This window comes from Pristiophorus japonicus, chromosome 16, assembly GCF_044704955.1.
Source record: "Pristiophorus japonicus isolate sPriJap1 chromosome 16, sPriJap1.hap1, whole genome shotgun sequence".
Lineage (NCBI taxonomy): Eukaryota > Metazoa > Chordata > Chondrichthyes > Pristiophoridae > Pristiophorus > Pristiophorus japonicus.
Genome location: NC_091992.1, coordinates 14,989,315 through 15,015,090, shown reverse-complemented (window position 1 = coordinate 15,015,090; position 25,776 = coordinate 14,989,315). Strand labels below are relative to the sequence as shown.

Sequence of the window (25,776 nt, the reverse complement as noted above, 5' to 3'; positions counted from 1 at the left end):
GTGTGTGTTCTGGGCTCGAAAAAGGTGGTGTCTGCTGTGGGTTGTTCAGGGCAGTGTGTGAACCGCAGCCTCGTTTGGTCCAGGTGCTTTCTGCAAATCTGTCCATTGTCTAGTTTGATGACAAACACCCGATTCCCCTCTTTTGCTATCACCATGCCTGCGATCCACTTGGGACAATGTCCATAGTTTAGCATATACACAGTCATTCAGATCAATTTCCCATGACAGTGACGCGACCATCGTTTACATTTTGTTGCTGCCGCCTGCTCTCTACCTGATCATGCAGTTTGGGGAGAGTCTGGTTTTAAGTGTCCTTTTCTTGAGTAGCTCAGCCGGGGGCACCCCGGTGAGCGAGTGGGGTCTCGTGCGGTCGCTGAGCAGTACTCTGGACAGGCGGGCTTGGAGTGAGCCTTCTGTGACTCATTTAAGGCTGTTTGATGGTTTGTACTGCCCGCTCTGCCTGCCCATTGGAGGCTGGTTTAAACAGGGCCGAGGTGACATTTTTTCCCCCATTTCGGGTCATGAATTCTTTAAATTCGGCACTGGTAAAACATGGCTCGTTGTCAATGACCAGTATGTCAGGCAGGCCGTGGGTGGCAAACATGGCCCTCAGGCTTTGAATGGTGGCGGTGGTTCCCGACATTATTTCACATTCAATCCATTTTGAAAAGCATCCACCGCCACCAGGAACATGTTACCGAGAAACAGGCCTGCATAGTCGACATGGATCCTCAACTATGGTCTGGAGGGTCAAGACCACAAACTTAGTGGTGCCTCTCTGGGCGTGTTGCTCAACTGAGCACATACGCTGCATTGCCGTACACAGGACTCCAAGTCATAGTCGATACCGGGCCATCATACGTGGGAACTGGCTATCGCTTTCATCATTACTATACCCGTGTGTGTGCTGTGGAGATCGGAGATGTATGTCTCCCTGGCCTTGTTTGGTAGCACTATGCGGTTACCCCACAACAGGCAGTCTGCCTGAATGGACAGCTCGTCCTTTCGCCGCTGGAATGGCTTGACTGGTTCTTGCATTTCAATGGGGCTGCTGGCCCAGCTCCCATGCAGTACACAGTTTTTTTTTTTTTACTAGGGACAGCAGAGGATCTTGGCTGATCCAAGTCCTCATCTGGCAGGCCGTGACAGGTGATTTATCATTTTCAAACGCTTCCATGACCATCAACAGTCTGCGGGCTGCGCCACCAACAAGTTTGTAGGCTGCGCCATTTCCACCCCCGTGGTGGGCCATGGTAGCCGACAGAGCATCTGCGCAGTTCTCGGTGCCTGGCCTGTGGCGGATGGTATAGTTATACGCTGATAGTGCGAGTGCCCAACTTTGTATGCGGGCTGAGGCATTCGTATTTATCCCCTTGTTTTCAGCGAACAGGGATGTGAGGGGCTTGTGATCGGTTTCCAGCTCAAATTTGAGGCCAAACAGGTACTGATGCATTTTCTTTACCCCGAACACACACGCTAATGCCTCTTTCTCAATCATGCTGTCGGCCCTCTTGGCCTTCGACAAGCTCCTGGAAGCATAGACGACAGGTTGCAACTTCCCCGCAAGGTTAGCTTGTCCGTACAACGACGCTTCACATGTTAGCACAAGTCTTTTACACGGGTTATACAATACAAGCAGCTTGTTGGAGCATAAAGTGTTTTTGGCTTTCTCAAAAGCAATTACTTGTTTTTTTCCCCATACACAGTTCTCACCTTTGCACAACACATGTAGTGGCTCTAAAAGGGTGCTTAACCCCGGTAGGAAGTTAGCAAAATAGTTGGGGAGTCCCAGGAACGACCGCAGCTCCGTGACGTTGTGTGGCCTGGGCGTGTTCCTGATCGTCTCTGTCTTGGCGTTTGTGGGTCGAATGCCGTCCGCCGCGATCTTTCTCCCCAAAAACTGCACTTCTGTTGCCATGAAGACGCATTTCGACCTCTTCAACCGCAGCCCTACGAGAGATTCAGTCGCTGGAGGACGTACTCCAGGTTTTGTAGGTGCTCGGCGGTGTCCCGACCCGTGACCAATATGTCGTCCTGAAAGACCAGTGCGTGGTACCGACTTGAGTAGGCTCTCCATGTTTCTCTGGAAGGTCACTGCAGCCGACCGAATTCCAAACGGGCATCTGTTGCAGATGAACAGTCCCTGGTGTGTGTTGATGCAGGTGAGGCCCTTCGAAGACTCCTCCAGCTCCTGCGTCATGTCGGCCGAAGTCAGGTCGAGCTTGGTAAACATCTTGCCTCCTATCAGCATCGCAAATAGGTCATCTGCTTTAGGTAGCGGGTATTAGTCCTGTAGCGAGAAACAATTAATAGTTACTTTATAAATCGCCGCAAATCTTGACCATGCCATCACTTTTGAATACTGGAACAATCGGGCTGGCCTACTCGCTGAATTCCACTGGGGAGATAATGCCCTCGCGTTGCAGCCTGTCCAGCTCGATTTCCACTCTCTCCATCATGTGTGGTACCACTCGCGCCTTGTGGTGAATGGGTCGTGCCTCTGGGACCAAGTGGATCCGCACCTTCGCCCCGGAAAAGTTTCCAATGCCTGGCTCAAAAAGGGAAGGAAATTTGTTCAGAACCTGGGTACATGAGGCCTCATCGATATGTGATAGCGCTCGGATGTCATCCCAGTTCCAGCGGGATTTTGTCCAGCCAGCTCCTTCCAAGCAGTGTGGGGCCATCGCCCAGAACAATCCAGAGTGGCAGTTCGTGCACTGTGCCCTCGTAGGTGACCTTGACCATGGCGCTGCCCAGGACAGAGATAATCTCTTTGGTGTCCGTTCTCAGTTTCGTGTGGATGGGGCTCAGGGCTGGTCTGAATACCTTGTTGCAACAGTCTCTCAAACATCTTTTTACTCATGATGGATTGGCTAGCACCAGTGTCCAGGTTCATGGCTACGGGTAAGCCATTCAATTTTACATTTAGCATTATAGCTGGACATTTCGTCGAAAATGTGTGCACTTCAGCATCTGCCTCCTCGCCGAGGCTCGAAATTGCTTTGATCCACCATGGACCGATCTTCCTCTGCCACGTGGTGGTTAACAGGTTTTGTAGAGCTTGCAGCTCATTTGCAAGCTCGTTGGAGGTGCCCCATTGTTCCACAGCTCTTGCAAACATACCCTTTGAAGCGGCATGAATAGGCTGAATGGAAGCCTCCACAACGCCAACAAGGTGTGAATTGCCTTGCATTCATCCTTTGTTGGGGACTCAGTCATCTGGGTCACCTGAGGCCTGCCGGCAGTTGCAGGCTCGTGGTTTCTGCCCTGTACATTTCTGCTCGCAAACACAGTTCCAGTTAATTTATGAACACTGCTAGCACTTGTGTGCTGAGAGATTTGTTTGGCGTCATCACTGGTGGACAAACGCCTGTGCTATCGCAATGGCCTTACTGAGGGTCGGCGTCTCTAGAGTCACAAGTTTTTGTAGGATGGTCTCGTGGCCAATGCCCAGTACAAAAAAGTCTGAGCATTTGCTCCAGGTCGCCATCAAACTCACATTGTCCTGCAAGTCGCCTTAGCTCGGCGACGTAGCTCGCCACTTCCTGACCTTCAGATCGCTGGCACATGTAGAACCAATGCCTCGCCATCAGCACGCTCTCCCTCGGGTTAAGATGCTCCCGAACCAGTGTACACAGCTCCTCATACGACTTATCTGTGGGTTTCACCGGAGCCAGAAGATTCTTCATGAGGCTGTCGGTCAGTGCCCCGCAGATAGTGAGGAGGACCCCTCTCCTTTTTGCAGCGCTTCCTTCTCCGTCCAGCTCGTTGGCTACAAAGTACTGGTCTAGCCCTTCGACATAGCCTTCCCAGTCCTCACCCTCCGAGAACTTCTCCAGGATGCCCACAGTTTATTGCATCTTTGCATTGGATTCGTATTCTCGTCGCCAGTTATTGTGTTCCTAACACAGATGAGGCTGCACACAGGGAGGTTAAAGTAACAGTGACCTCAGTCTTTAATAAGACACTCCAGAGTGAGGAACAGGCCTTCGTGGCCGGCTTATATACAGTGCTCCCAAGGGATGCTGAGATCCCTTGGATCTTCAGGGGATGAGCTCCCTGGTGGCGGAACATGGTAGTGCATGCTTTACAGATGCACAACACTCCTGATGTTAATTATTTAATCTGATCAGCTTCCGTACCACTAAAATTCAGATCGCTTAATAACTTTTGCCTTGCATCATCAACCCTTTATCATTTAATCACTTCTCCAACCCATGACACACCTTCCCTTCTGTTGTTTGCTTTCCCACACCCCACCCCTTTTCCAACTGGTTCTGTCCTTGATTATAAATTGTTAAATCTCTAACTTCATCCAGTTCTGATCATCGACCTGAATCGGCAACTCTGTGCATCCCCCCACAGATGCTGCCTGTGCTAAGTGTTCCCAGCATTTTCCGTTTTTATTTCCGATTTCCAGCATCCGCTTTTCTCTTAATATCTTACTGTGCCAAGAACCCAGAGCTTTAAACTGAGTTCCACATCTCAATCCCCTACCCATCGAACAAATTGCCTTGCTTATTTTTTACTCATTCACGGTATGTGGGCGTCGCTGGCAAGGCCAACATTTATTGCCCATCCCTAACTGCCCTCGAGAAGGTGGTGATGTGCCGCCTTCTTGAACTGCTGCAGCTAACGTGGCGAATGATTTTCCTAGCGGTTTGCGTGGCCATTTCTGAGTGGCTTTAAAAGTCAACCAGATTGCTGTGGGTCCAGAGTCACATATATACCAGGTTCCTTCACTAAAGGAAGGAACCAGGAGGGTTTTTACGACAATCCAGTCACCATTACTGGTACTAGATTTTGATTCCAAATTTTATTTAATTAACTGAATTCCACATCTGCTGTGGTGGGATTTGAACTAATGTCTCCAGATCATTCGTCCAGACCTCTGGATTACCAGTGCAGTAACATAATCACAACGCTCCCATTCGCTGTTGTGCTGCAAGGTGGTCCCGGAAAACAAACCCATTGCCCAACAGCTCTGCACGGAACTTTTCTTCACCCAAAACTAAACTACTGTACTGATTGTGTTCTTAAAGATGTTAATTTAAAAAAGAGAATTCATTTTCTGTTTTAAATACTAACACAACATAACAGCATCTTCACTGTGTTGAAATCAATGTTCCCCCTTAGGTACGCAGCAATTGGGCAGTACCACGTAGGCCGCACACAAGCTGTTGCCGCTGGAAGATACCATGCAGCAAATACGAGGGGATAGTGCACGTAAAAAAAATATTTGAGTAATCATATCCGCTGTAATCAGAACCTTTTAAGTCTCCTACTCGAACCTATTCTTTCCAAGGATTTGAAAACTATAGAACTCATCTATCCCCATTTTCCATTTCTCCTACAATCCTTTGAAATCCAAATGTGAAGTCACAAAAAAGTGTCTTGACAAAAACAGAAATTGTCAGAGAAACAGAAGAATCGACAATTGTCGAGAGAAGTTTATGTTTCAGGTACAGACCCTTCAACTACTTTATTCTATCTCTCGATGCTGACTGACTTGCTGAGTTTCTGTTTTTGCGTTGGATTTCTAGCATTTTGTTTAGTTTCTAACGAAACAAGTTTCTTTGAAGAAACTATGGATTCTCTCAATAAGCAGGTGAACAAGCAATTACACCGTCCAGACAGACAGAATTTGAACTGCTTCTGCTTCATTACTGGCCTCTTGTGCAATTCCACCCACCCCCACTTCATCCCACCATTGGCAAGTCACGTCTTGACAACTTGACCATGTTTCCTAACCCCTCCACCTAGTCACCCCACTCTCCTTCTTTAGTACACTCCTTACAACATATCTATTTGACAAAGCTTTCGATCACCTGATTATCTCCTGTCACATGTTCATTTTTGTGATTATGCCTCTTTGAAGCACCTTGGGTCATTTTTCTATTTTGATCAATTTTCGAAGTTACAGGTGCTATATAAATGCAAGTTGTTGTTACTCGTCCCAGAGTGGTCACTCTGGCCTGTTTTATTGTTGCACAATTACAGCTATTATTCTGACAGCTCAGCGATTTGAAAAGATGATTGCACCTGAAAGCTCTCTCAGCCTGACTCCATCGTCCTATCACTTGATTACCAGACTTCAAAGGTTGTTGGGGATTCCAAACAGATGCATGACCTGACACCGACACACACACACACACACACACACACACACACACACACAATGTACACACACACGAGAAAAGCAGTTAACAGAAATCATCTTCGATTTATGCACTGCTTTGACTCCAAGGTGTACGTTAGCTTTGCCTACAGGCTTCAAGGCGGGAACAGACGATCAGGAACACAGCCACGTCTTCAATATTAATAGTTCCAGGGCTCTGAGCCGGTTACATTTTAAATTTAAGTACAGAACAGACTTTATAAAAAAAACTTGGAACAGGATGGATCTCTGAGTCACACTCAAAACCTGAGGGCACTTACCAAAGTTCCCTTTAACTTTTTTTGGGTGTGCAGCCTAATCAATTTTTCGCACATAGGCGGTTATTTCCATTGTAAAGCTGGCGAGTGGCCTGCACGGGACCTCCAGACCGCTGTGCGGCCATCAGATTAATTGGAACATTGGCACTTCCTAGAGTACTGCTGACCAGAGTGTCTCCCATTGGCTACATGCTGGTTTAAAAAAAACACCCTCAGTAAGACTTCAAAAATGTTACCAGATGTCGTCTTCATATTCTTCCAATTCCGAACAAATGATGGCAACTAATGCCAAGTTTGGTAACTAATGAATCAGGAAAAAATTGATTTCTGAAAATTCTCTTTGAACCTTTTATTCAAATACATTAATTGGAGAATAAATTCATCACAAATCCAATTTTCTGAACAAATGATTTTTTTTGCATTTTAAATACAGCAAACATTCTAGTTTCAGAATATCAAGGGAAGGGTGCGGGCAATGGCTGGAGGCCAATGTTCTCTGCAGTTGCAAGTGATTTTTTTTTGTTGGGTTGTCAAATAAAAACCATGTACATCACATATATATATGTAACTTGTAACTAAAGCTAGAAACTCAGAATTTCATTCGCCTAATTAGATAAGAATTAAGATGGCTAAAGATGGCTAAGATGTCGAATATCAACAGCAGGATTAGTTTAACGTGGGCAAAGACTTCTGGTAGATTAAATAACCGGAAAAATTAGTGCACCTAATTCCTTTTGGACAAGACCACCAATTCAAGAGACCTAGATTCTGTAGCCCAGAACCAAGGCATATTGCGCAATTTTAATAGAGATTAATAATTAGATTTCTGCACCTCAATTTGTAAACTACAGATTCTGTTGGCTTCAAAAAAACCTGACATCTGGAACCCGTTTTCTAAATACCAATTTCTACAATGTGGGTCACAAAGGAAAACGGGAGTGTGTTTGAAAACTAAAAATAGCGAATGAAAATAGCTTAAAGTTTAAAATAACAGTTTAGTTAGAACTAAAATAGCATAGTAAAAATAAAAAGTACTGAATAGGGAGTGGGAAGAACATGTGTTTAAAATATATTTGTCGTGTTAGCTATGCAGAGATAATGTTAGTTTTAAAACTTCTCATGACAGAGTAATATTATCAATTATCACAACTCCTTTTAGGATTTGTTTCAGCATCATGGTGAATGAACGGAATTTGTAAATGTATACCTCAGGGAAGCTTGAATTTCTTCAAGCTGCTGGCAGTGCAAGAGATAAATAAATTGGAGAGAATTGAGACATTACAAATTGTACAATGTCTGTTGGAAGGAGCAGCAGCAATGAGCCACACTTCTCACTGTGTCTTCAAAAGATGGGAAGGATAAAGTAATGAAGGGTAAGAGAGAGGTCAATGTATTATATATTTTAAAAACTCCCATTGAGAAATTAAATTTTTACATTATTAATTGACAGTTACCTCAGACAGAATGCATTGTTCGAATAAGGAACAGCCAACATCCTACTTTATACTGATTATGAAATACACCCTCAGTGCGCAACTGAGTTTTTAAAATGTACTGGCTTGACACTTGCTTGCTATCAATTCATTACAACCATGATTATATATTTGATCCAATTCCTCAAATGTATGGATTAAAAATGAAGATACTGAATTACTTTAAAATCATCTGTCAGGTATGCAAAATATACAAGTAAAGACAAAGAGAATGAAGATGCACAAGGGAGGTGGTGTTTTCTTGAAGTATAGATACTGCTATCTCCTTTATATTAGAGCAATGACAAGTAGAAGTGACTCCAAGATATATTAATATTAAAATTAAAAATATCAAATCATTTACATTATCTTAAAATCCCAGTTTTACCAGTATTTAAATAAAATGTAATTATATTTGGAATTGTATAATGATGAGGAAGAAAAGGGCTAAAAGTGATTTTCAGCATCTATACTTTATGGATATCTCTTTCTACCATTGTACTTTCTCGCAGTGAGTTTTCATCAAGACCACGTCATGTAGTTCAACCTTAATTTCTTGGAAATGAACCGTAATAGTATGAGCCAATAAACATGGCATTAAAGTAGTGACCAATTAACAAAAAGCTAGACGACCAATGCTTGAAAGCGGACAAATTTGTTCAGTGTTTGTGCACCAAAATAAGCAGTAAAACTGGATGCTTAAATTCATGTGTCCAAAAAAAATGTAACACAAAATTGAGACAATTGTTCAATAATATGGTTTTGAAGAAGGGATAAGCTACCATGAGTTGGGAATAAACTTGGAAATTTCGCTTCTGATGTCATGCATCCAGAATTCTCCACGTCATGATTTCTCAATCTGAGCTAGATGGGCTGCTACCTCAGACATCCTACTGACTGGCTCCAAAGGAACACTGGTGGCCGAGGAATAGGTTGCAGATCCTGTGTTATAGGGTGCTCAGTGTCCCAGGAGACCAAGTGAGTTGAATCAAGACACCTAACAAGCAACTTGCCCAATAAAAGAAGTCTCACACACAATAGATTACTTATATTAGCTTGATGGTTTCTTTGAAAATCCCGACACTGCCATAGCTTGAACCCACAAAACAACAAAGGAAGATAAAGAAGTCACTGCACTCATCACGATCTATTCTATCAATGAGACATTTAAATGAAAAAACAAATAGAAATTTGTCAAAATCCTTTCATCAGATCAGAAGATCTTGTGGTTTGGCATTTCCCATCAGGAAGGAGCATCACACTGTTTAGAATTCTTTAAATTATTTTGAGGAGCATTTTCAGATAGCAATTAAAAATTCAAACCATATTTTTGAAGTATTAAATAAATTATGCAAGAGATTAATGATCTCAATTTTATTCAGAGGTACAGTGAAAACCACAATGCTCAATTATTTTGATGATTCTTGGTACCAGTCTTTACAGTTTCCAACTGATTACCACAGATGTTTTTCTATCGTGCATCTTAATCACCAAGGCATCCTTTTCGTCAATTATTGTTAGTGTAACTGACATACATATTCGATAGAAAATGTGAAAACTTACTTCAGGTTTTACAAAATAAATGTGTCTGCAATGCAGCAGTTCAATTACAATAAATCAGCTGAATGTTGAAAACAAAGAAATGTTATAACCTCTTTATATTGTACAAGTGTTACATAAAAGTTGTTCAATGAAATGCTGGATTGCTATACAATCTGTACCATTTATACTGCAAGGTGAACTCCAAAAAAAGCTCATGATTCATCACCTTTTCTCCATCCCATTCTGCAAGTTTATTAATGTCTTGTATTTTGTCAGTCTTCATCAGTATTAAATATACTCCGCTTTGAACTAAACAAAAGTAGATATTTCGCACTGCTCAACATTTGAACTAAGGAACTTAGAATTAAGAGCATGAAAATTAATCTCTGAAGCACTTGTTCGATGAACTGACTGGAAATGCTACTTCGCTGATGGTTTCAGCACTATTTTTAAACAAATTCTACAAACACTCACGAATTACGCAGTACTTTTTCTGATGTTTAAATAGCAATCCATCATCATAGGTAGTCCCTCGGCGTCGAGGATGACAATCTATACAGCAGCATAACTTATAAACCACCAAAAAATTATTTAAACCTCTAATTGATATAAATAGTTTTCACAACACTGCAAGTGAAATAACTTGCATTTATATAGCACCTTTAATGTATGAAAACATCAAAAGGGGCTCCACAGGAGCGTAATCAGTCAAATGTTGAGACAGAGCCGCAGAACAAGTGATTCAAAACTTGCTCCAAATTTTAAGGAGGGTTTTAATGGAGGAGATTCAAGGAGGGAATTCCAGAGTTTAGGGCCTCGAAGGTTAAAGATATGGCTGCCAATGGTGGGGTGAAGGGAGTGGAGGATGCACAAGAGTCCAGAATTGGAGGAATTCAGAGTTCTTGGAGAGGTAGGGAGGGACGAAAGGAGGCCATGGAAGGATTTGAACACCAGGATGAGAATTTTAAATTGAGGCGGTAGTGTACCGGGAATCAATGTATGTCAGTGAGCACAGGGATGGTAAATGGGACTTGGTGCAGGATGGAATATGGGCAGCAGAGTTTTGGATGAGCTAGTTTATGGAAGGTGGAAGATGGAAGATGCCAGAATAGCACTGGAATAGCCAAATCTGAAGTTAACAAAAGCATGGATGAGGGCTCCAGTAGCAGATAAGGTAAGACAGGAGCGGAGACAGGTGATGTTAAAGGTGAAAGTAAATAGTCTTTGGGATGGGAGAGGATATGGGTCACAAACTCAGCACAGGCTCAAATAGTCGGCTTCCAATGAAGATGCTTCTTGCACAATGCTTTGACATATGAAAATTCTGGCAGATAAAATAGATAATGGAGGTTCGAGAATATAAATAAAAATCCAAATGTACAATATTCAAAAATATTTAAACTCTTCAAACAGTGTCAAGCATAAGTAGAAATAAGATACTCAATTCTGGTCACTTAATGAGGTTGAATGAGACCCATTAAAAAAACTCCTGCACCAGACTGGTTTCTGGGATGGCGGGACTGACATATCAAGAAAGACTGGATCAACTGGGCTTGCATTCACTTGAGTTCAGAAGAATGAATGAGAGGGCATCTCATAGAAACCTTTAAAATTCTGACGGGTTTAGACAGGTTAGATGCAGGAAGAATGTTCCCAATGTTGGAGAAGTCCAGAACCAGGGATCACAGTCTAAGGATAAGGGGTAAGCCATTTAGGACCGAGATGAGGAGAAACTTCTTCACCCAGAGAGTGGTGAACCTGTGGAATTCTCTACCACAGAAAGTTGTTGAGGCCAATTCACTAAATATATTCAAAAAGGAGTTAGATGTAGTCCTTACTACTAGGTGGATCAAGGGGCATGGCGAGAAAGCAGGAATGGGGTACTGAAGTTGCATGTTCAGCCATGAACTCATTGAATGGCGGTGCAGGCTCGAAGGGCCGAATGGCTGACTCCTGCACCTATTTTCTAGGTTTCTATTTCTAATGGTCAATTTAAACATGTTGAACCAGTGTTGGTTTTAGATCCATCCTAAGGAAGTGTTCCACACGCATCAATTTGATGCGATCGAGAGTTTCAAGCTGGTGCCAATTTGGGCCCATCTCAATATAAACTAGCAGCAATGTGCCCTTACCAAGTGCCTCATATTTTGATTTCAATTACTTGCTCAGATGCATCCTTTTTCAATTAAAAAATGTCTGTCATAGAACAATCCCTGCTGAGAGCAGAAGCACACCTCTAAATCAACCTATGCTTAGGTACAAATATTGAACCTCAATCATGCAATGGGATCTTAGCACAACCCAGCAGCAGACTCGTGCTGAAAAACATTTAAAATCTCTGGCTTTTACCATCCCACATCCACTTCTTTTTCTATCAGTGTCCAGCTACAAATCATCCCAATTCTATAAATTGCATTAGTCACCACTTCTCCAAAACTCATTCAGCTGCCTGCTTAGAAATCCACGCTACTGATCTGTATATATAAAAGCAAATCTCAATTACATTCACCATGAAAAAGGTTTCTAAACTGTTTCATTCAGACAATTGTGCCTGTGCATTCCCACTCCTTTTCAGCCTCTGGAATATTTCTTCTGCCATACTCATTGAAAATAAATGTTTACTATACTAGGTTTTGAATCTGATACAGCAAGATATATGAAGTACTCGGGATAGCTATACAAACAATGAAAGGTTTCAGGTTGGATTTCCAGGCTGCATTAAGTTAGCTGATTTCTGCCAAGACGGAGGTAGGAGTGCTAAAATCAGCTTCCACACCCTGGGAGGGCTGGGAATTGGGGAAAAAGGCAGGCTTCTTGCTCCTGATCTCTACCAAGTGACCGTCCCTGCCCACCAGCCATCCTCCACCACCACCACCCCAAGCTGTAGGACAGCATGTATGGATATCAAATGAGGATAGTAATGGGCTTGACTGCAATGGCTCCTCAGTTGAATAGACTGCTGACATACACAGTCAAGATTCAGATAGACATAATGGCTATTAAACAGGATACAGGAGTCCTAGACTCCCTGTGGAGCTATGGTGCAACAAAAAAAAATCAAAGCTTGAAGAGGGAAGAAGATCGTCAAGTATAAACATCCACATAGAAGCTATATAAAATAAAACTTCCAACAAAACAACCAATGCCCCCTTATCTTCATTCTCAACTAGTGATAGAAGTCACTAAAGAACAATGCAATTTGTATTGAAATGTATCGAAGTTGTAATTGAACATCCCCTTACATTTTACTGCCAAACAACAATAACAGGAAAAATACATGTCACAAACAGGATTAGTCGCATTAATGTATTCAATAAATACATACAATGCAGCTCAGTAACATTACATTTTAGCTTTTATGGCCTGCTTTTTCCACTAACTACTTTAACCTAAAACACAAACTGAAACAATAGGAGTGACAAGGTGTTCAGAAACTTGGTCAAAGACATAGCAAGATGAGTGACTACAGTATCTCTCAATATTCGAGTACAGCAATATACCAACAGACAGGGCAACTATTTTTATTTGAATAAAGCTTTAAATACTATGTTTTAAAGTTAAATGGCAGACCCAGATTAAAAACATGAACTATTTGCCATAATTCCACACTGCTGTCACTTATGAAGCCATAAGCTAGCATAACTCAGTACTTTCAGGGAGGGGGATGAACTTAGAGAAAATGGGAAACTACAATATAAATAAAAATCATCGAAAAAAAGACAAAAATTGTCAGGATTTCTTATTCCCTTTTAAGAGAAATGTAATGCCAATGGTAACCAACACATACCAGTTTTAAAACAAGATTTGTTTTCGCTCAAGAACTCCAACTTAACGACAGCCAACTTACAACTCGCCTTTCCTGTTCCATAAATGTTAAAACTTCGTTGATTTTCACACTTCAAAACCTCCTTTGGTGAGTTTTGAAGCTTAGTTACTTTGCAGGGATTCTGTTGGAGGTGCAAAATTAAATCTCTTCCAGTACACAATTTCAATAAATAGATATTAAACTTTTAAAAGTTATACAGACTACAACCATTACCATGCATTTATGTTGGAGACCGTGGAGCAATGCATTTGAGAAATTAGCCTGGAGATGAGGAAGGCATGGCTAAGACTTCTGGCTGCAGTGGAAGGGTGGGAGGGGCTGAGACAACATGGGCCCAAGTTTCCACAGGATAAAAAACGGGCGCCAGAAAAAAAACGTGCTATTCGAACGCTTTGCAGCTCCTTGTCTGTTTGGCGCGGCGCCCAGGGGGGCGGAGCCTACACTCGCGCCGATTTTATAAGTGGGAGGGAGCGGGTACTATTTAAATTAGTTTTTTTCCCGCCGGCAACGCTGCGCGTGCGCGTTGGCGCATGCTCAGTGTGGGAAAAAAACATTGGCACTCGGCCATTTTTGTAGTTCTTTGTAGCTGTTTAATTTTTGAACATTTTTTAATAAAATCACATTGCCATCAGCACATCAGCACTGAGGCTTCCCTTCTCACTGTCTCCTTCCCCTCCCTCCCCTCCACGGCAACAAGCCGCTGTCTCCTTCCCCTCCCTCCCCCCTCTCCACGGCAACAAGCCGCTGTCTCCTTCCCCTCCCTCCCCTGCGCGGCAACAAGCCGCTGTCTCCTTCTCCTCCCTCCCCTCCCTCCACGGCAACAAGCCGCTGTCTCCTTCCCCTCCCTCCCCGGCAACAAGCTGCTGTCTCCTTCCCCTCCCTCCCCTCCGCGGCAACAAACGGCTGTCTCCTTCCCCTCCCTTCACGGCAACAAGCCGCTGTCTCCTTCCCCTCCCTCCCCGGCAACAAGCTGCTGTCTCCTTCCCCTCCCTCCACAACAACAAACCGCTTTCTCCCCCCCCACCCCCCCCCCCCGCGCTCAGCGGCACGAACGGCTTTCTCTCCTCCCCGCCCCCCCCCCTCCCGCTCAGCAGCACGAACGGCTTTCTCTCCCCCCACCCCCTCCCGCTCAGCGGCACGAACGGCTTTCTCTCCCCCCACCCTCCCGCTCAGCGGCAACGAACGGCTGCAGAATTCTCCCTGGCTGAAGCACTTTCACACAGGTAGGAAGATGGTTTATTTAATCTTTTCTTGGCTTATAAATGTTTATTCAGGTTGGATTTATTTGTAGAAGTATAAATAAGGATTTATTGTAGAATTCAATGAGTTCCCTTCCCCCCCCCTCGTTCTGGACGCCTAATTTGTAACCTGCGCCTGATTTTTTAATGTGTAGAACAGGTTTTTTCAGTTCTACAAAAATCTTCACTTGCTCCATTCTACTTTAGTTTGGAGTACGTTTTCACTGTGGAAACTTTCAAATCAGGCGTCAGTGGCCGGACACGCCCCCTTTTGAAGAAAAAATTCTGTTCCAAAGTAGAACTGTTCTACCTGACTAGAACTGCAGAAAAAAAAATGTGGAGAATTGTGATTTCTAAGATAGTCCGTTCTCCACCAGTTGCTCCTAAAAATCAGGCGCAAATCATGTGGAAACTTGGGCCCTATATGTGGTGTAGGTGAAATAAGTGGCCTTGGTAACAGCTAGGATATGGAGTTTGAAACTTATCTGATCCAGCAGGACACCACGGTTGTATGATGCACCCAAATGAGCAGATAGGGAGGGAGATTGAATTAATGCCAGGAATGAAGCTTATGCCGGGGGTAAAAACAATACTCTTGGCCTTCCCAACGTTCAACTGGAAGAAAATGACTTGTCACAACTTGACATAAGACAGGCAGTCCGGCAGCAAGGAATAGTCATGGCCTTGAGGGAAATGGTAGAGAGGTAGAACTGGGTGTCATCAGCACACACATGGGAACTGCCTATAGCTATGATTAGGTCATTGAGAGGCAATATGCAAATAAGGAAAAGCAAGGAATAATGGTAGAGCTTTGGGGTACACAGAAGGTAGCCATGCAGGGGTGGAAAGAGAACCCATTGTTGTAAATTTGCTGGTTGTATCCAAACAGGGCTCGAGCGGAGCCACACTAAAGCAAAGGAGGATAATTTGCCAGTCAGAAAAATAGGGGATATGGTTGGTGGCTTTGCTCATGGTGGGCATGGCTCTGTGGACAGAACTCGAACTGAAAAGATTCAAACAGAGTTGTGGGAGAAGTAAGCATGGAGTAGGACATGGAGGTTGGAGATGGAGTGGTAATCTAAAAGGACAGGGGAATCAAGAGTGGTGACAGCAGTTTTTAAGGGAAAGGGGTGGGTTTGTCTAGCAGAGGGAACATTTCCAATGTGAGCAAACAATGAGGGAAGAAAAGGTAACTGAGTAATCAGGAGCTGGGTGGGCAATGTGTTTAAAGAGAAAGAAGCAGGTTTCATAGAAGCAATGAACTTGGAAATGGTGGTGGAAGAAAAAATACAGTGCTAAAGGTTGACACTGGAGTGAATGAAGGGCTCGGGCCTTAGATAGGAGGCAAAGAGAGCAGAAGGCAACTGAAGCATCTGCGAATCTAGGAGATGGAAAAGTCTGAGCTTCTTGAAGCAGCAGCACCAACAGTGACCATGAATTACAACAATGCTACAGACTAGCCCATCAAGCTAATTTACTTTACTGGAGTTGTACTACAGTAACTGCCGGTTATCAATAATTGCACCCCAAGTTTAAGCTTTTAATTCTACTATTTTGCCAAAATACCGTTTCAAAGAATCTGGATTGTTTGCTGCACAAGGTGACAGCTTATTCCACAAGCCAATCATTTCTCCAATGATTTGTTTCACTCGAGGTCGCATTTTGAATTCAGTCATGTCCTGAACGTCAGGTTCAGTTCTATTAAAACAATCTGATTTGCATATAGACTTGCAACAGACTTGTAATAATAATCCTTGCCTTCCTGGTCTCGAGTTCGCTCTATTGCTCTCAAATGCACTGATGACCAAAACTGTATGTGACATTTTAAATGTGGCCGTACAAACATATTTAAGAAATGATTCAAATTCAACATCATGAATTTATAATCCATACTTCAGGCATTCACTTCAATGTGTGAAAATTTGTCTTCTCAGTGAACTGAAAGTTCTCAGATAGCTGTTGGTAAAGACAACTCGTTACTAAATCATACAGACTAAAAAGAGGCTGACTGTAGCCAAGTGGGAGTAAGGTTTGTGGAACTGGCCTCTGCTCTTTGAAAAGGGATAGAAAAATTGGCCCGGGTATTTGATCTTGATTACAATCCAATGACCCTGACTGGCTAGTTCACCTTGGGTGAGAAATGAATAGAACGAGGCTTCTCCCTCCCCAAAACAGTCAAACTTCCGCCGTCAAAGCTTACCAACCACTTCGGAAGATTCCAAAGGGTGACCAGCACCTGTGGAACCATACCCAAGCAGGAGTCACCAACATCTTTAGAAGCTGAAAGGGAAGGAGCAAACCGGTATAAAAATTCACAGCAGCCCTTATTTCCTCTTTTATAATCTATTTTTAAGCTTCTTTGAGAACAATTTACAAGCTTCAAAACCATGTACATTTATGATTTAGGAAAATTCCATGAATTTATAGTGCAGAGCTAATGTATATTACAGTATTGAAGAGCATTCATTTTAAACATTAGAGTTTAGTCAGCTCCTTCGTACAGTACTGTGTTATTAGAATTGAAAATGTTGAACTAAAAAGGCTCTTATGAATTCCAAAACTATTAGAAAAGGGCTTGTTGCACAAAATCAGTATTTCAAAATACAAAATTAAATCACCCACTACTACAGTTGTAAATTTAATCTTTAAATCATTAATCAGTGATTTTTGAAGGGTAATTGCTGAAGGCACTTTGTTTCTTTTTCGGGTTCCCTCATACCAGACACCATCTCCCACTGAAAGATCTTCTTTCAATCTTCCACTCCACTATTATTAAGGACATGGTAACAGTGCACTTAGAAACGAGGAATAGGATTGGGCAGAGTCAACATGGATTTATGAAAGGGAAATCATGTTTCACAAATCTGTTAAGTTTTGAGATTGTAACTGGCAGATTAGATGAGAGGGGCGGGGAAACCAGTGGATGTGGTGTATGTAGATTTTCAGAAGGCATTCGATAAGGTGCCACACAAGAGGTTATTGAACAAACTCAGGCTCATTGAATTGGGGGTAATAGACTAGCATGGATTGAGAATTGGTTAATGAACAGAAAAGGAATAAACAGGTAATTTTTGGGTTGGCAGGCTGTAACTGGTGGGGTGCTGCAAGGGTTGGTGTTTGGGCCCCAGCTGTTCACAATCTATATCAATGATTTGGATGAGGGGACCAAATGTAAGATATCCAAGTTTGCTAATGATACAAAGCTAGGTGGGAATGTAAGTTGTGAGGAGGATGCAAAGAGACTTTAAGGGGATACAGACAGGCTCAGTGAGTGGGCAAGAACATGGCAAATGGAACATAATGGAGAAATGTGAAGTTATCCACTTGGTAAGAAAAATAGAAAAGCAGAGTATTTTTTTTAAATGATGAGAGATTGGGAAATGTTGGTGTTCAGAGGGACCCGAGTGTCCTTGTACACGAATCACAAAGTTAACATGCAGGTACAGCAAGCAATTAAGAAAGCAAATGGAATGTTGGCCTTTAATACAAGAGGATTTGAGTATAAGAGTAAGGATGTTTTACTGCAATTATATAGGGCCCTGGTAAGACCACACCTGGAGTACTGTTTTGGTCTCCTTACCTAAGGAAGGATATACTTGCCATTGAGAGATTGCAATGAAGGTTCACCAGACTGATTCCTGGGATGGGGGGATTGTCTGATGAGGAGAGATTGAGTCGACTGGGCCTATATTCTCTCGAGTTTAGAAGAATGAGAGGTGATCTCATTGAAACATGCAAAATTCTTACAGGGCTTGACAGGGTAGATGCAGGGAGGGTGTTTCCTCTGGTAGAGGAGTCTCGAACAATGGGTCACAGTCTCAGAATAAGGGGTCGGCCATTTTGGACTGAGATGAGGAGATATTTCTTCACTCAGAGGATGGCGAGTCTTTGGAATTCTTTACTCCAGAGGGCTGTGGAGACTCAGTCGTTGAGTATATTAAAGACAGATCGATAGCTTTTTGGACATTAAGGGATATAGGGACAGTGCAGGAAAATGTCAAAGTAGAAGATTAGCCATGATATTGAATGGCAGAGCAGGCTCGAGGGGCCGAATGGCCTACTCCTGCTCCAAATTCTTAAAAAATCTACATTAAGCATAATTTGCTCGAAACAAAACCCGAAGCTTTTAGTTCCAGTGAAATAAAAAGGCCTTTTTAAACCATAAAACATCAAGTGACAGCTGAAACAACATTACGTACCATTATCTCCCTTTATTAATCAAAGGTATACCACAATTCAAATGTACAGTTGACTACTTGAAGTAGACCAATTCAGAAATGTAATTTAGAATGCAAACAGCAACTGTGTGCAGATGGGCATGACAACAACTCTATGTTGCTTTTCGATAAATTCATACTTATACCCTGAAAGTGACAGCACTTTCAGGATTCCCAAACTGATTATTTCAAGATATCTTACATTTTCTCCCTTTGCTCAAGAAAGTGAAGGATTTTCTTATGTAAGCAAACCAATGTGAATTACAATTGTTATTTTACACTCCGGTGGGCAGAAAAAAACAAATGCAACCCTTTATTGTGGAGCAAAGTTTGAGAGTGGAACATTAGCTACATCACTATACTGCTTCAGTCCAAGTGGACTCTGCACAGCTGCAGTGCCACCTTGCATCCTTAGTGACCAAATTAAGGCAAAATAGTTCATAAAACTGGTAGTTCTTCAGTACCTGGTAGTCCAACAAAGTCAGTTTTAGAACTTCAACCTGTATCTTGGAAAACGCTACAGAATTATAGATATATGAAAAATATTAACCCATATAAAAAGTGATGAATGTGTTGCAAGACACATCATATGTAGTCGTCTTTCTCTAACCAACACTGGATTCAGCAAACCTGGAATGATTTTAAATATTCCACACGTACTAGATAATATATTAAAAGATTTAGCCACAGATCATGACCGCACAAAATTATTCTGCTTTTTGTGGAGGGTAAACTAACAACCCGCTGCACTACCAATGAGGTACATAATCTACTCCAATTGATTGAGAATTACTCTTTGCACTTAAAAAAGTCAAGTTATCCAAATTCAAATTAAGCAATGTGAATAAAAAAAGGCCTTTATGTGAAAGAAAAATTCAAATTAGGCACCTTCAAACAGGAGCAGATTTCAGCAATACTAAATAATAACATTTGATGAGGAATAGTTTATTACAAATAACAGTGCTCTTCAACTCCATATATTAGGCTTGAATGTTAATTTTAATGGTCACTTGCAAAGCTCACCAACCTACCTGTCCAAAATAGAAAAGACTCAAGTTTTAGAATATATTGCTCACACTTCATGTTTTTTTTTTAGTTAAGATAATTGAAGCTGGAGACTAAAGACTGCAGTTTTATTTTTAAACATAAATGCACATTAAATAGGTGACAGACCAAAATGCACAAGTTCAATCTGCAATATAGCTCAAACCCATACTGTAACACAAGATTATTTTCCTGGAGTACTTACAGTTCATCTCTTTGTCTCTGTGACAACACCATTTTGATTGTGTGAAATCAAGTCCGATTTGTACAGCAGCTGCTGCCTCCTCCACAGGAGATCCAAATTCCTTGCCAACTCCTAATTTAGTATGAGTACTGCCACACAGTGGCCCTACGCCAACACAAAACACCTTTGCAGAAGCCAAATCCAAGAATCAAAAAAGGGGCTTGGTGACATTCAACAACCAATATTCATTTCACCTGTAAATTAAATTAGAAAGAAATCAGTAAGTATGTACTATACACAACTTTAAAACTCTTGTGCCTAAACTGAAACACAACACAACTCCAATTTGAGAACGAAGTTTACTAGCCATCAGATGTTTGTGATGACCTTAAAATTACAACAGCAAGGATGTTGAACTTTATTTTGCTTGCAGAAACAACAGCAAGTGTTATTCTGCTTCAAGTATCATTTTTGGGAGGGTGGGGGCATAGAAATAAGCAGGTTAATGGTAAAATTGCAGTATCAGTGAAATCATCACCAATCATACCAGTTGAAACATGCAGATCCTTTCAATCTTTTATGTCTGCAAAACAATTATTTTGTGTAGATAATTGATCGGGCAAGAGATACTATAATAGCAATGTTAGAAGCATTTAGCAGTAAAATAATTAAAGTTGTTCGATCACTTAAAACATACCACATTTGTAAGAAGTACAAAATTCTCCCTTATTCTTACACATGTAGGAAGTGTACCCAACAAAACATCTGGTAATTTCAAGTTGCTGTTCTCACAATAATTAAACAAACAGCAATCTCAATATCCACCTCACAATGAAAAATTTTAACTAGACCCTAAAAGGGGTACACAGTGTAATACCTATATTGATGTGACATGTACAGCTTTATTTTAGTAGGGACAGTGAAAAAATATAATTTAACTTGCATTGATATAGCACTTCTCACATCAAACATTTTAGAGTGCTTCCTGGGGAGGGGTAGGGAGAGAAGAGTTGGCCAGAGATACAAGTTGAAGAATTTATGTGCCAGATTAGATTGACAGAGGAAAGGAGAAAAATTGGAGGAGACATGGCAGGATGAGTTTAGGTGCATGTTTAAGACCCCAAGAATTGCTCACGGCATTGACCAATTGAAGACTAAAGGAAACAGATTTCAGCAAGGAAGATAATGGGTGACATATGTGAGAGGGGGAAGAGAGCGCCAGAGCCAGAGAGGGGGAAGAGAGCGCCAGAGCCAGAGAGGGGGAAGAGAGCGCCAGAGCCAGAGAGGGGGAAGAGAGCGCCAGAGCCAGAGAGGGGGAAGAGAGCGCCAGAGCCAGAGAGGGGGAAGAGAGCGCCAGAGCCAGAGAGGGGGAAGAGAGCGCCAGAGCCAGAGAGGGGGAAGAGAGCGCCAGAGAGGGGGAAGAGAGCGCCAGAGCCAGAGAGGGGGAAGAGAGCGCCAGAGCCAGAGAGGGGGAAGAGAGCGCCAGAGCCAGAGAGGGGGAAGAGAGCGCCAGACCCAGAGAGGGGGAAGAGAGCGCCAGACACATGAAATATCCAGGTTGGAAGCAGTCATGAGTTTGTTCAGGGGAAACCGAATCCTGAGACATCAAAAGCATAGAAATTATACAAGTAAGTCATGGCAGATGGGATAGCAAACATGGAGGGGGTGAAGAGGAGAACAGATGATGAGCAGCTCAGGTTTGGAGGGCAATTCATACACACCTGAAAGTAGGTAGACAACTATAGTACTTACATTAAACCCTAAATTACAACAGTGGCGACACATCTAAGTATCGCATTGGCTATGAAGTGCCATGTCCTGAGATTGTGATGCTATAGAGTTATGAGTCCAAAACTAGGGACCATAAATACAAGATAATCACTAATATATCCAATAAGGAAATGAGAAACTTCTTTACCCAGAGTGGTGAGAAAGTGAAACTTGCTAACACATGGAATGGTTGAGGTGAATTGCACAGATGCATTTCAGGAGAGAGAGAGAGAGAGAGAGAGAGAGAGAGATACACGAGGGAGAAGAGAATAAAAGGATATGATGATGGGAGTGGGAGGAGGTAAACAGAGTAGGATAAAGCTTGGAGAGCATGAACACCAGCATACTGAACCAAATGGTCTATTTCTGTGCTGTAAATTCCATGCATGTTTTTTTCTTAGAAATATCAGACATGAATTAGCTTTAAGCATTAAGAAAATTCGAGAGGAAATAAAATGATATTGCTGGAAAAGTTATTCAATAAAGCTGCAACTGTAGAGCCAAATATCTGGTATCAGAGCACACAATATCTCAACATGAAAGTTTTAAAAATATAGCAACTTGTATTGCCTTTTCCAGCATGATTTGCAGCAGAGAAGCAGACAACAGAAAAATATTGTTTGTAAAACAACTTGTTAAAGCTCACATAACACCAATGCAACAGCCTATATGTGGATACATGAACATGATTGATCAGAAGTATATCAAAAAAATATAAATCGGCCACTTTACATCTGTCTGTGCAAACTCAATGTTCAAATGGAAAATCAGGTGACTCAACATGCATTCATTAAAAACTGGAAGCAGCTGACATGTTGCAATTAACTCTGCCCAAAAGGAAAATAATCAAAGCTAGAATTTTTTGTTCGTAATGCTTGTCGGTACAGGTACTTTGTCATTCAAGTCCATAGTATAGTGTTGAGCTTTCCAACTCCATGGGAAAATATGACAATGTATGGAGGAAAATAGTCAAATTTAATTATTTTTGTGCATTAGCACACTGCTGGTACATCAGCAGTACACAAAAAAATTAATTCAATTCCCATTTGCTCCATTTTTGCTCTAAAGCATGTTTTACTTTAGCTGCTGAGATTCCCCTGGCAGGAGAGTCTAGAATTAGAGGTCATAGTCTCAGGATAAGGGATCAGTTATTAAAGACCGAGATGAGGAGAAAATTCTACCCGAGTGCTGTGAATGCTCAGTTGATGAATATATTCAAGACTGAGATCAATAGATTTTTGGACACTAAAGGGAAATCAAGGGATATGGGGATTGGACGTGAAAGTAGAGTTGATGTAGAAAGCTCAGCCATAATCTGATTAAATGGCAGAGCAGGCTTGAGGGGCCATATGGTATACTCCTGCTCCTATTTCTTATGTTCTTATTCTTTCTGGTCTCTTTGCTGCTCGTTCTCCCTACATTGGGAACCCATTCCCATTTCTCAAACATGTCGCTCTTGAATAAGTTGGTGTCGTCCATGAGAATTGTTGCATATCTAGCTCTTCATTTGCCGCCTCCCCCACCCCGCATGTCATATAACATACCCGATTTCAACCTGATGCCAAGATAGTTTGGTTGGGATTGAAATTCATCCCATAAATACAGCAGAGGATTTATATATCAGCTCTATGGTTAGTGGATCTGCATGCTGCTCTACAATAAAAGTTTTCAGTTAGTGCATCAAAGCTGATGTGTGTGCAATCGGAACACCTGCAATTATCAAATAAGGAAAAAACACAGCTTGATGAATGACAGAAAGCTGACCACTTAAAATTACATCAGCACAAATTTTAGATTCAACCCTGAATAAAAATCCTTCAGGATCCACGCATTTCCAATTCACTCTTCAATCAGTGGACGAGCTGATTCTCTTCCTTTGCTTTTGCCTACTAAAAGACATCTAGCTTTTCAGGAACTGATGAATGAAGTGTTACATGGATCATGTTCCTCCTTTGTTGCAACTATCTGAAATCTTTTCCTTTTAAAAATGTGATCTCAATTCTTTTCGCCCAAATTTCATAGAAAAATTTGGTAAAAATCAAATCAAAACAATTCCAAAGATATATACTGTTGGAAAATTGACACATGTTCTTCAATAAACTGATCACTGCCTGGTCAGGAGACATGCGACTCCAGTCCCACAATAGGTGATTGATTGACTTATGTCCTCTGAAGTGGCCTAGCAAGCCACAGTTGCACAACTGCTACAAAACAAGACAATGAAAAATATATCTAGTACCATCAGAGTGCGATGGGTCACGGAAGCAGCTGGCCATCCTTCTCAGGGTAACTAAAGACGAACAAAAAATGAAGTATTGCCAGTACTGCCCACATTGAGTGTAAAATAAGTGACTTCATTCAGATACTTTAGCAAGTACAGCATATCTGACAATCTTAATTTCAGTCACTTCTGGTGAACCGATTACACGAACCTTTTAAGCACTAAGAACACAAGAGTCGACCATATGGCCTCTCAGCCATTCAATAAGACATGGCTGATCTGATCTTGGCCTTTACACTTGCCCCATTGCGGTTTAAAACATTTGCAGGGCTTTTACATTTGAATCAGTTCTTCATCTAAACTTTTCCTCTCTCCATTGCTTACAGTCTCTACTCCTTGCCAGGGTATGGTTAACCAGGCAACTTCTGGTACCTCACCCAAGAAGCCAGTATTTATGTCTGAGCTTGAATATTAACAACCTATTTAACCACAGGGGCCATTGCAGTCAAGTTAAATCCTATGGTCACCAAACATTCACGTACACATTTCCAGCAAGAGCTGCTGCGTATCAATCAGGAGGGGAACACTGGCTGACATTTGCCTCCCGCACATAGAAGTACTGACGCCACCCCCCACGACTGTTGCCACAGCTGAGATCAGTGATCAAATGTGGGAATTTTGAATCAGGATTTCTATAGATAACAAAAAAATTGTGCCAAGTTCCTTCCTTAGCTAATTTTATTTCTCAAGAATCAGTCAAACTATGATTATCAAAGGAGCTTGAATTTAAATCTGGAGCACCGCGTTTGGTTCTGGGCACCGCACCTATATCGGCCTTCGAGGGTTTAGTGCAGGCTCAGGTTTCAACTCCTTGCCAGGGTATGGTTAACCAGGCAACTTCTCAAGAAGCCAGTAAAGTGCTGTGAGACGTCCGGTGGTTGTTAAAGGAGCTATATAAATCCAAGTCTGTCTTTCTTTAAAATAAATATGGAGTTGTCGTTGTGAAGAAAATGACGGCGCAGGCTTCATGGAACTTGTTCCTGTGTTTCCTATTCTATGTTCCTTTAAATGATACAGGCTAAAAGGGCTAAATTATGAGGGCAGGTTGCATTGACGGCTTAAATTCCTAGAGTATAGAAGATTAAGGGGTGATCTAATTGAGGTGTTTATGATTAAATGATTTGGTAAGGTATATAGAGAAACTATTTCCTCTGGTGGGAGAGTTTAGAATAAGGGTACATATCCCTAAAATTAGTGCTAGGCCATTCAGGGATGAAGTCAAAGCATGTCTTCACACACAGGATGGTTGAATGTTCTACTCCTGCTCCTAAATGTGTTGGAAAGACTGCATTCATCAATGTGAATATAAATATTAGCAACTAGGTTATGCTTGAATAAATTTTCCTGATTGCTACCTTTTTATTAAAGAAAAGACATAGAGGCTACACATGGTAAGGAATGTAAAATCATGCAATCTGAGCAAGAAAGTCAGTATTGGATGCATTCATTCAACTTTAAGACAGGAAAAAAAGCACCTCATGCTTGTTGATGAGCGCACACTCCTGCATATATGCTGGCCTTTATTAAAAAGTATATATGGCACAGTAAAATGGATTGGACAAGCAGACTAGAAACAAACTTGAGCTTTCCTGCAGTTTGACAACACAGAAATCCAGTCCAAAAGAACGTAGACTAGGAAACACAGGAACAAGTTCCACGAAGCCTGCGCCGCCATTTTCTTCACGACGACAACTCCATATTTTTTTTTTTAAAAAGACAGACTTGGATTAATACAGCGTCTTTAACAACCACCGGACGTCTCAAAGC

At 41.9% G+C, this 25,776-nt stretch overlaps 1 protein-coding gene across 6 annotated transcripts in view; it reads right to left on the bottom strand.

Annotated features, from left to right (window-relative positions):
- The window catches only part of LOC139226343 (lissencephaly-1 homolog), a 138,310-nt gene that overhangs the window by 83,221 nt on the left and 29,313 nt on the right, over nt 1-25,776 (bottom strand). For 4 of the 6 annotated variants that reach the window (XM_070857027.1, XM_070857026.1, XM_070857025.1 and 1 more), the window contains one exon: nt 19,980-20,212. In XM_070857027.1, coding sequence (XP_070713128.1) covers nt 19,980-20,011 — 32 coding nt within the window. In that variant the 5' untranslated portion in view covers nt 20,012-20,212. Of the gene's footprint in view, nt 1-13,236; nt 13,323-16,713; nt 16,786-19,979; nt 20,213-25,776 lie in introns of those variants that run through there. The other 2 variants (XM_070857029.1, XM_070857030.1) reach the window with 2 other exon arrangements.